Genomic DNA, 12,949 nt, shown 5'->3' on the forward strand with positions numbered 1-12,949 from the left:
AGACAAAGAAGTGACAAACTGAAAGATAAGTCAGAAGAAAATATCTAAAAGAAAGCATAAAATGACAAAGGGATGAAAAATATATGAAAGAACATGAGAGATATAGAGCATATAATATAAAGATCTAATATATTTTACTTTACATCTCAGAAAGGGATAAGAAAATTAAGTAAAAACTATATTTAAAGAGATTTTATCTGAGAAGTTCCCCAAATTTATATAAGAAATTAAGCACTGATTCACAAACTATTACAAACCCCCAGCAAGGGATAAGTTAAAACAAACAAACCTGACCACACTTAAGCATATCATTGTAAAAACTGCTCAAAGCAAAGAAAAAACTCTTAAAAAGAGATAACCGATTTTAAGACTGACTATAAAGCTGCAATAATCAAAACAGCATGGTATTGGCGAAATAACAGACAGTTGATCAATGGAATAAAATAGAGTCCAGAAACAGATCCGCACAGTTACAGGCAACCGAGCTTTGATAAAGGAGCAAAGGTAATTCAATGGAGAACGATAGTCTTTTTAACAAATAGTGCTGGAACACTCGGACATCCATGCACAAAATAATGAATCTAGGTCTCCTAGATGTTATACATTTCAAAAAAATCAACTCAAAATGTGTCTTAGCCTTAAATGTAGAACATAAACTACAAAAGTTCTAAAAGATAACACAGGAGAAAATTTAGGTGAACTTGTTTGAGGATGAGTTTTTAGATATAACATCAAAAGCAGGATCCATGAAAGAAAAAAATGACAAATTAGAATTCTTTATAATTAAAAACTTCAGCTCTGCAAAAGACACTATTAAGGAAATTACAAGGCAAGCCAGAAACTGCAAGAAAATCCTTGCAAAACCCATATCTGACCAAGGTCTGGTATGCAAAATATACTAAGAACTCTTAATAGAACGACCATATGATCGAGCGACCCCACCTCTGGGTATGTATACAAAGAAAATGAAAATAATATCGAAGAGACATCTGCACTTCCATGCTTACTGCATTATTCACAATAGCCAAGTGTCTGTTAATGAATGAATAAAGAAGATGTGATATAGGTGTATGAATTTTATTCAGCCATGAGAATAAAGGCAATCAACACATGGTGGACCTTGAGGGCATTATGCTAAGTGAGAAGAGTCAGACAGCGGAAGACAAATACTGTATGATCTCACTTATAAAGACTCTGAAAAAGTCTAAGTGGTAGAAACAGAGAGTCAAATGGTGGTGACTAGGGGCTGGGGACTGGGGGAATACGAGAAATGCTGTTTAAGGACACACATTTGCAACTAGATGAGTAAGTTCAGGAGATCTAATGCGCAACATACTGATTATAGCCAGAACTGTATTATATACTTTAAAGTTGCTAAGAGATTAGCTCTTAAATGTTCTCACCACAAGAAAGAAATAATAATTATGTGACCTGATATCTGGTGGTAATCATATCACAATATAACAATGTATAATCAACAGGCTGTACATTTTAAACTTAAATAATGTGATATGTCAATTATATCTCAATTAAAAAGAAAAAAAAAAGAACACTAAAAGCCTAGCACACCTTTTGAGTGGGTAGAAATCGTTAAAGCAATATCAAAATTACCATAGAGCTATTTAAACAGTTTCATCAGCACCACTGGATTACTAAATCTGCTTGTCACAGGATGTGATACGCATGAGAAATCTATTATGCTAGGGTGGCATGTGCAAATAATAAAAAACAGAAAATTTCTGTGTTATACCTGAAAGGACCAATTATAAGGAAGTAAAGCAGAGGGAATATTTTAAACAAGCTTTAAACATGCAGCACCAATTAAGTTGAGGTTATAATTTCATTATTTTTAGACAAATGACAGCACGAGCCTTCATGGCAGAATTTCTCACTGCCAATAAAGAACATAATTATTATCAGTGTTTATTTGCCAGCTAGAAAGGAGTTCTAATGGGAAATCTGAATACTATGAAATTTCATCATAATTGACTTCTTACTCTCTGCTTCCCCAGCTCAGTTTCTTACTATTAATTACTTAGTTGTTTGGGGAACAGGATATGGTCTCAATTAACTTAAGTAATATCATGATTAAAGATCTGAGAAATGGTGTCCTGTGCGATTCTGCTCTTCAGACAAAAAGTCAATATTTAACCGGATTAAGCAGAAACTCCCTACCATGAAGAGTAGAAATGGCTCTTATTATGTTGTATAGCTTGGCACCCAAAATAATCTGTACGGTAAAAGAAAATCTACAGGCAGATTTATAACGATCATTTCAAATACCTACAAGAAAAATCGTGAATTTAAATAATAGGAAAAAGTCTTTTGCTTGTTGACCATTAATATCTGCCTAACTAACCAATACACTAACAGAATGTAGAATTATATAGTTGTTGTTGTTTTCTTAAATCACACATACACGTAAACTTTATAATTACTCCATATATTGAAAATCTATTAGGGCACAAATATAATCACATTTTAAAATGTATATAGAAACAACTAAGTACACCTTGCATTAAACTTAGACTAGTTTAAAATCATCTTACCTGTGTAAAAAGTATAAACTGAGCAAATTGCCAAGGAAGCATAAAGGCGACATTGGAGAGACACAGTGCCATAAAATGCCTTCTATTATTGTTCGAGGTCCTTAAGGGAGAGAATTGACACCCATCAGTTCTACCATAAAAGCAGCCTATTACACTAAGCAAAAGAGGCCAATCGCAAAATGACCAAACCTAATGATCCCCTTATCTTTAAGATGACAAAATACAGTTAACTTTTAAAAGCTCATTAAAATAACTTAAAATACTATTTGGACTATACGAATGCTCAGCATAAAACAACCAATATTAGAGCTTTAAATAAAATACGATACCTAGTTTATCAGTAAATAAAATATTTTAAACAAAAAATTTTATTTTCCTCTAACCAAGCATGACATTAGAAATTTAATACTCCAGCAAGAAGGTCAGAAAATGGAATGGGAATGGACTCTTCACACCTCAAGATGTTTACCCCATGTGAGCAGCAGCATCTTTTATATACTACTGTTTTTATGTTTTAAAAAGCAGCAGAGAGAAGTATAAGTGCTGGCGAAGTAATAAATTAACAAGTATGAGGAAGTTTTAAAAAAGATTTTAAATGACTTAAAAAGCATAATTATGGAATACAGTCGAACTACTGCAAATTAAAGTTTAAAATGCCCATTCTACAATTATGAAACATATCAGCAACTAACACCTTTTACCACAGAAGACTTTAGTATCTTTTAGAATACAAAAAGAGAAATGCGAACATTTTGCATAAATAATAATACTATATTTTTTTGCAAAGGTTATACTGGATTTTGATAAATCCTTGTACTATGGTACATAAATTTTCAAAAGCAAGATTTTAAATGTTCATATCGTTTAACAATATATATTCACAAAATATATTCATTAAGTACTCAAGTTATTTTATATTTATCAAACAAAAATTACTTTTGTTAAAGGTACAGAATATATACAGCATATGCATTCAAGGATATAATCCTAAATGTTCTAATCAACACATTTCATTCCACGAAACCCTGACTCTTCAGACTAATATCATTTCAGAAAATAAAAAATAAGAAGTAAACCATCTTTATGGGAGTTTAGGTGGGAATATTTGAGAGAAAGTAAAGCGCAGGGCAAAGATATCAAAATCTGAATGGAGAACAGAGTCCCAAATCCAAATTCAACCCCAAAATAAACTTATCACGTAGGAAACAAATCAGGAGTTAGTCTGTTCCTTTCTCGGGGTTGGTAGCCACCCAGCAGGCCACTATTTACCTTCAAGCTAACATACAAGAGCTTTAAACATTGCCGGACAGCACGCTAAGTGGTCTGTGGTTCAAGAGATAAATACGGCAAGGTCCCTGTTTCCAGTGGTATTTTAATATATTGAGTATATGTGCAGACATTTGCGCATGTGTGTGTGATTAACAGATTTTTTTTAAGAAAGACTTGTAAACAAGTGATTTCGATCTGACAGGTCCTATAAGTGAAGTGTGAGGTTCCTGGGAGTTCGGAGAAGATGGTGATCACTATTTCCTTCAGTGAGAGAGTTCACTAACATTTACGAAACTTATTTCTATGATATTTATGGCATTCTGCTATTTTTTGTTGTCGCTGTTTTCTAGACTTCTTCAATTTCTGAGGCTTATAAAATTAATTCCAACAACAACAAAAAAAAGAAAAGTAAAAGTGTCCAAGAAAAGTGGCTGAGATGAAACTGGTCAAACTGCTAGAAACATCAGTTGTTCAGAAATTTTCCTAAATATATGAATATATATACTCCTGACCTAGCATTTTCCAAATTCATTGTGCATAGGAGACTTTTTTTCATGGGATATACATTAATGCTCCACCAAAACCACAGACTGGAAAAGAATGAGTCAGAGGACATAAGCTTTGAGGGGGGGAAAAAAAAGTTTCTTAAAAACATTTGAATCTTTACCAAGTGTATATGTACACTTATATTCTGATTCATTAAAACAAAATGTATTTATCTAAAACCTGTAGCCTAGACTCCAAAGAGGAAAACAATTTTACATAGTATTTTAGATTATTTTCTTAACCAGATATTCAATCTATTTTAAAAGTAACTTTAAAAAAAGCACCTAAATGTGGTAATTATAATATGTTGAAGTATATTTTAAGAAATGTAACTTATATTTATTTAGATTTGTCTCATAAACAAAAATTACCTGAGTATTAAAGTTAAAACGAACATCTGAAGTACAAGAAATGGATATGAAAAACTTTCCCGGAGAGGCGGTGTCCACATCACGCGAGTAGCCTGAAGTCAATAAAAAGCTTACTTCACTTTACGTTCCATTGGAATAAACATTATTAATCTAAAACTCATGCATGGCTGGTTTATCATGTTCATACTAGCTCGGTCCTCTGAATGCTCACATAGCTTCTCAGATTTTTAGAATCTCTTTCCAGCACATAGCCATTAGGTAGAGAGCCGCTAACTAGCAAGTCCAGAGAGAAGTGAAAGATACATCCGGCCACACGTTAGGAAACAGGAAGGACAAACAAGATGGTGGGTACAGGAAGGACAAACAAGATGGTGGGTACAGGAAGGACAAACAAGATGGTGGGTACAGGAAGGACAAACAAGATGGTGGGTACAGGAACAGTCAGGATTCTGGGTCTGAAAAACCGGACTTACATTTCAGCTCTGCAGTGACAACCCTGGCGTCCCAAGGCTTTGAGATGTTTACATGCCCCCCAAAATATCTAAACAAATGTCATCTAGGACATTCACAAACACCAAGAGGGTTTATAGAAGATGAATTTAATTAGACACACATTACAGATAATTAAGATTTGTCTCTGAATTTGTGAAGTAGACCTTTGAAAGAGTTAACTATACATTTCTAAAATAACTAAAAGTATTTGGGAATCACTAATGTGATGCTTATAATAAAAGTGTTAATTAAATTTTTGTATAGACTTTAAAACTACTTATAAGACATGAGTGGGAATATTATAAAAGTTTCATATCAAGAATTCTAAAATTCTAAAAAGAGTTTAAACTCTAGCAAGAGTCTTAAAAGTTATTGCTCCTCTTCCAAGCAACCAAAATTATAAGCCTTGTAAGATGAATTATGGTATATATAAAAAAAGTCAAGTCTTAAAGCCACTCGTCTGGCATACTTCAAAGTAAAGTCTTTGTCTTTACATCAACACGTGGGTGAATGACGATGCATTTGTTTGCTTTAATATATTTATGATATCCATGCATAATTTTTATGATTCCCTTGTCTAACAGATTTTTTAAATTAACGAACTATCTACCTTTCACAATAGCAATGAAAAAAGATTCTAATCTAAATAAGCTGTGCCATATTACATATTTTGCTTCCAAAAACTGGCAGATTCTCTCACTTTTCACTGTAATCAGCCTTGGCATCGAGCAGAGCGTGGCACATACGATGTACTCGGTATTTCGTTGGGTGAATTTATCCTATTGTACATAAGTTTCTTGAGCTCTTTTATAGTGGCCCATGTCACAGGGGGCTGAATTATTAAGTTAATTTCTATTTTAATTCAGCATTTTGTTACTGAAAAGGCAACATGATGTAACCGAAAGAATTGAGGCTTTAGAGCCAGACAGATGTCAAATGGGAAACCCGGCTTCGTCATGTAGTGAATGTGAAATCTTGGCTAAGTAACTTAACCTCTCTAAATTTCAATGTCATAGCTTCTACTGTGAGGATTACAACCACCTCCCATACGTGTTTGACAGGAGTAAATGAGATAATGCATATAAAGTGCCTCAACTCAACAAGCACAGAATTTCCTTTTTCTACCAAAAAGGTTCCTATACAGCCCCTTCTATTTCTTAAAAATTACTTTCTAGAAAACAAACCTCTCCATGGTTGAAAAAGTAGCATAATACTGTAATTAGACCTCCAAGTTGAGTCCCACTGTAAAAACAAATAAGTATATAATCATAATTCATACAAAATAGTGTTTTTCATAACATTTTCCTAGAATTTAAAACTATATTTAAAATGTCATACATAGTATTACCATATAATAGTAAAAATTTCAGAAGTACCCATCCATGTAGTTATGTTTTAATCTTAAATGTACAAGCATATAAAGTATATATAATCTGAATTTTATAATTTATTATGTTTAAAATATTTTCTAAATAAAGTATATAAGATGTGAACATAAGATAATATTTGACAAACAAGCCAGCAAGCACTTCAGAGTCTATATCGCATTCTTTGAATATTCGGAACGAAGGCAAATAATTCTCTTTTGAAATTGGATTTCGGTGACTAAGAGATGAAGACAAGAGTATAAAAGTTTCATTTAGCAGTAACTTTGAACTGTCTAAACTACTGCAAGTATTCTGTTCTTGTGTCCTAAAGAAACAACGTAGAATACAAAATCAGATCAAGGAAGAACCATTTCTTAAAGCTGCCTTTTCTCCGTATGTTGTCCATCACTTGTATCCACATTTGGAAGAAAATAAATATGGTTGAATGATTAAAAAAAAAAAAAAAGCAATGAACTTAAAAAACAAAAGAAGCAGAGGAAAGCTAATGAGAAGTGATTTATTACTACTAAGAAATTTTCACTAAAGGAAATTCAAAGAATGCATTTTGAAAAGTAAGAAACTGAGAAGGAATGTGTGAGAAGAACAAATACTGCATATAGAAACTTAGGAACATGTGGATAACTTGAAGCAAGATTTGACAACATAAACCATAAAATAAAAACAAAAAATAATGACTTGACCGATGTGGAGAGGTAATAGGAGCACCAAACTGTGGTAATAATTATAAGAGGGAGGGGCTATTTTGAGCAAGGTGTTCTTTAACATTTTATCATTCACCAAAAGAATAGAAATGGAATATTAACTTTCCAAGTTAGTACCAGTGGGGGAGGCTATGGTAAGAAATACAAAATACCCCCACAAATTCCTATTTCTTTTCTCACAGGCCATTGTCTCCAATATCCTCACAGTTTTAACGAACTTTTGCAGCCAACATTTGTTATATCTACATATCCTTCTTAAAGACAGAAGCTTAATAATGTATTTGATTTTCCAGAACTCTGTAACCAATTTAAAGGAGATGATTACCCTTGGGTTGCTCTACCAGTGAAAAATATTAATTTTAAAAAGTTCTACTCCTGTGTAACATTTTCCATGCTTGAAAAGGCATAAGAAATATGAACTACTTTCAAAATAGAACATTTTAAAGCCTGCCAACATAATCTTAAAGTACTCCTTTTCCCTCAAAATATCGTGATGAGCTTAAATATGTTTTTCCTATATGACATACACATAGAAAAGTTCATAGAAATTTCCAGATAGTTCAAGGAACAATTATAAAGTGAACATCCTTGTAACCATCATATGTCATTAAAATAGGAAACTGGTCACACCCTGAGTCCCCACTTGCCACCCCTGGAGACAGCCACTATTTTGATTTTTGTAATTATCAATATAGCCATATATATGTGTGTATATGTATATGTATGTATATATATCATACTTCAATGTTTTTAAACTTCATACAAATGGAAGTATTCAGTATTTCTATTTCGTGCCTCCCTTCACTCATTTAACATTGTAAGATTCATCCATGTTGATGTGTGTAGCTATTGTTCATTCATTCTCACTGTTGTATAATATTCCACTATATTAATAAACTACGGTTTGTGCGTTTCTGTTGATGGATGTCTGACTTGTTTCCAGTTTGGAGTTATTACAAACAATGCTGCTGCAGTACTGTACATATTTCCTGGTGTACATGTGCAAGAGTTTCTTAGACATGTATACTTTAAGTAGAAATTGCTGAGTTATAAGGTATCTGCATCTTCTAATTTACTAGATAATGCATGCTGTTTTACCAAAATAGTTGTACAAATTTATATGTTTACCTGCCGTGAATAAAAGAAGTTCCTTTTGCCAATCTCAGTGGATATGAAATAATATCTTATTGTGGTTTAAATTTGTATTTTCTCAATAACTAATGATGGCGGTCAACTTTACATATGTTTATTGGTAATCTGGAATTCTTCTTTTGGGAAATGTCTGTTCATAAATATTTTGTCCATCTTTTTATTGGGTTGTCTGTCTTCCTAGTCTTTGCTTTACTTCCTAGAATATAAACTCCATGAGGACAGAGACTATTGTTTTATATTCCAAGCACCTAAAATAGCGCTCCTGGTCAAATTAATAAATGTAATGTCTGGAAACTATGTTGGGTATTATGCTTTGTAGTATATGGCTTATCTTTTCATTCTAAAATGTTCTAAGGAGCTTCAATTATTTTCATCAAATTTATTTTTTTCTTCATGGCTGAACTTTTGTACCTTGTTTAAGAAATTCTTTCTTATCCTTAGTTACTGATGATATTCTCCGATATAACATTCTCAACACTTTATAATTTTGTGTTTCACATTTGAGTTTATAATCCAATGAGAATTTATTTTTCATAGTTTCAACTTCTCTTTGTTCTATATGATCTTCCAATTATTCCAAAACAATTTGTTAAGAAACTTATCCTTACCCACTTAACAGCAAAATCTACTCTATCATACAACTAGTGTCTTTAAATGAACAATTCTGCTTCTGGGATCTACTTTATTCCAATGATCTATTTGACTATTGTGATGGCAATATCACATTGTCTTATTCTGTATTTTGTAATACAGAAATGATTAATAAAGGAAGTCCTCCTATCCTCTCCAAGAATATCTCAACTATTTTAGGCCCTTTGCATTTCTGAATAATTTTAAAATCAGCTCATCAAGGTTATCAACAGTGATAGTGCATTGAATCTATAAATCAATATGGATAACTCTTATCTGTTTAATATGGAGTCTTCCAATCCATGAATATGGTATGTCTCTCCATTTATTTAGATATTCCTATATGTCTCTCAACAAAGATTTACAGTTTTTCAAAAGAGGTCATATATATTTTTCATTAGATTTTTTGTTAAAAACTTCGTGTTTTACATAGGTATTAAACGTGAACCTTGGTCTCGAAGAGGCTTTTGTGAACTTGACCCCAAAAGCAAGAGAAGTAAAGACAAACATAAATTACTGGGACTATATCAAACTAAAAAGCTTCTGCAGAGCAAAAGAAACCATTGACCAAACAAAAAGGCAGTCAATTGAATAATAGAAAATATCTGCAAACAGTACCTCTGATAAGGTGCTAAAAGCCAAAATATATGAAGAACTCATACAACTAAATAACAAAAACGACATGGGCAGAGGTCCTGAAGAGATACTTTCCCAAAAAGACATACAAATGACCAACGGACATATGAAAAGATGCTCAACTTCACTAGCTATAAGGGTAATGCAAATCAAAACCACAATGAGATATACTACCTTATACCTGTTAGAATGGCTATTATCAATAAGACAAGAAATAACAAGTGTTGAAGAAGATGTGGAGAAAAAGGAACCCACATACACTGGTGGTGGAAATGTAAAGTGGTGCAGCCACTATGGAAAACAGTATGGAGGTTCCTCAGAAAATTAAGAATAGAGCTACTATATAACCAGGGATCTCTTTTCTGGGTATCTACCTAAAAACTTTGAAAACATTTATTTGTAAGATATATGTATCCCTATGTTCTTTGCAGTATTAATCACAGTAGCAAAGACATAGAAATAACCTAAGTATCATTCGATGTATGACTGGATAAAGAAGATGTGGTACATACATACAATGGAATATTACTCAGCCATAAAAAAGGATGAAATACTGCCATTTGGACAGTATTGGAGACAACGTGGATGGATCTTTAGAATATGATTCTAAGTAAAATAAGTGAGATGGAAAAGGACAAGAAGCATATGACTTCACTCAAATGTGGGATATAAAACAGAAAGCAACAAATGAACAAACAAAACAAACAAACTCATAGACCCAGACAACAGTATGGTGGTTACCAGAGGGGAGGAGGGGGAGGGGGAGGACAAAGGGTAAAGGGGGTCAATTATATGGTGATGAAAGGAGACTAGACTTGGGTGGTGAGCACATGATGCAATAAACAGATGATGTATTACAGAATTGTGCACTTGAAACATATAATGTCATTAACCAATGTCACCCCAATAAATTTAATTTAAAAAAAGAACTTTGTTTTCAGTGCTATTCTAAATGGTATCCTTTTAAAATTTCATTTTTTGTTTGATGCTAAAGTATACATTTACAATATCTGTATATTGATTTTTATTTCTAGTAACAAATTTTCTTGTTATTTTAATATTTTATCCATTGATTTTTTGGGGGGGAGGATTCTATGTAAAATAATGAGATCTGCTTGTAAAGGCACTTGCTTCTCTTTTTCAAGTTTTCAGTCTTTACAACTATTATTACTTTTTCTTGAATTACTATGCTGGGTAGGATACCTGGTACAATCTTAAATACATCACAATTTTTCATTGATTTTATACTAGTATTTTTATGCTGAAACTTCTTAAAACAAGGCATGTATATATATTAAACTCTATATAGACACAAACCCTATTTATTGTAAACTCAATAAAATACTTGTTGAAAGATTGAATCTAGACTTTTAACTTTAAATGTTGTACAGTTCAACGATAATATTGTAAAGAAAACCGATGATTCAGTTGTATTCTGCTGTAAGAAACAGAAAATCTGACAAAAGTGGCTTAAATGATATGGATGTTTATTATATCATTCAATAAGACAATTAAAGATAAGTGTCTGTTGTCATTGGTTCAGTGGCACAGAGCTGTGAAGGCCCACAAACGTGCTAAGTTTCTGGCCTTTCCCTTAAGGTCTCAAGATGACTGCAGCTGCTCCAGGTATCACATCCAAGTGAAAACAGGAAAAAACAGAGAAGGGGCAGCTGACTCTATCTTTTTGTGGGAAAGGCAACTGCTTTACTGGGTGTAACCAAAGTTGATTTCACCTTATTTTTCACTGAAAAAGCTAACTCCTATGGCTATCCCAGGTTCAAGAGAGGGTGGGAAGCAGGATACAGTTGACCCTTGAACAACATGGGTCTGAACTGCATGGGTTCTCTTACATGTGGATTTTTTCAATAAATACTATAAATGTATTTTATTAATAATATTTTATTTTTTCTAGTTGGCTTTATTATAAGAACACAGCATATTTTATATTATATGTATATATCATACAAAATATGTATTAAGCAACTGTTTATGTTATCGTAAGGCTTCTGGTCACCAGCAGGCTATTAGGAGTCAAGTTTTGAAGGAGTCAAAAATTGCATGTGGATTTTCAACTATGTGGGGGATCAACGCCTCTAACCCCTACATTGTTCAAGGGTCAACTATATATGACGGTCATAGTTAACTTCAACCTGTCACCTGAGATTGAGCACTGCTACCCAAAACAAAGTGTAATACTGTCGTCAAGAAAGACAAATATAAGTAACATCCATTTTCTTTTACTGCTGTCTTAATTTCACATGTACAGAGACTGAAATTAGAAATAATCAGCTACTAATGCCAACCATAGATCCCCTCTAATAATTTTACATATGACCAAGAGATATTTTCATTAAAAATTTTGTTAAGGAATCTTAATTAGCTAAAAAAAAAAATCGCCACAAGGATAAAAGGAAGGCCTTCATGATATTATTTTAGTGACAGCTCGTTTCTGGTTGCATGATACTGAATAAGATTCTGAAATATATAAAGAAAATCTACAAACTTTCCTACTGTTAATCAATTAATCTCACTAAGTATCATCTTTATATAATCAACAAATGTCAGCCAGTCCTTATAACTCCACTGAAAGATCGTTTAATACAGCAGTCTTACCTCAGGTACGAACCATATATGAAGAACAATCCCATCATTATTCCATTTAAAATAAAAATGACACCAACATAAAAGCAAGCAGGGTCTCCCAATCCTTTAAAAAACACAGAGTATTCAGTATTTAATGAATAAATGGCAATACAGCAATTCAACAAGATTATCTCAGTGTTTGTAAGCAAGAGCTCAGGAATTTGCTGAAAGCATTTGCTTGTCAGATTGCTATTCTATTAAACAGTTACATCAGGACTTCCCCTTACATGAGATATTATTAGTTACTTTCACATTTTATACTTTATTGTGGTTACATTTACACTTTCTCGACTTAAGTATTATCATACTGCAATAATTAGTTGGTGCTTCACTTTATATCAGATGCTGCTACTGCTCAGTGTCTAGAACTGTCTGTACAGTCACTTGGTAAGTTACAAAAGAAAATCCATTATATTATTTTTATATTTTGCTGGCTCTCAGGTGAGTAAAATGTGGCACCGGAACTCAAAGATCGGTTTTAGTCTATATGAGATAATCTAGTTATTTCATCCACTATTAGGTATAGCCAGCACCTTACTACTTAAATCCTGTGTATAAGACTAAATATATAT

The 12,949-nt window shown here is 32.7% G+C and overlaps 1 protein-coding gene across 1 annotated transcript in view; it reads right to left on the reverse strand.

Annotated features, from left to right (window-relative positions):
- The window catches only part of LOC105293689 (probable C-mannosyltransferase DPY19L2), an 80,203-nt gene that overhangs the window by 40,289 nt on the left and 26,965 nt on the right, over positions 1 to 12,949 (reverse strand). Inside the window, exons 6-9 of the mRNA XM_011362514.1 lie at positions 12,348 to 12,441; positions 6,412 to 6,469; positions 4,736 to 4,827; positions 2,550 to 2,649 (exon numbers count right to left, since the gene is read on the reverse strand). Of these exons, the coding sequence (XP_011360816.1) occupies positions 2,550 to 2,649; positions 4,736 to 4,827; positions 6,412 to 6,469; positions 12,348 to 12,441 (344 nt within the window). The remainder of the gene's footprint in view (positions 1 to 2,549; positions 2,650 to 4,735; positions 4,828 to 6,411; positions 6,470 to 12,347; positions 12,442 to 12,949) is intronic.

Source organism: Pteropus vampyrus, unplaced genomic scaffold (assembly GCF_000151845.1).
Source record: "Pteropus vampyrus isolate Shadow unplaced genomic scaffold, Pvam_2.0 Scaffold75, whole genome shotgun sequence".
NCBI lineage: Eukaryota > Metazoa > Chordata > Mammalia > Chiroptera > Pteropodidae > Pteropus > Pteropus vampyrus.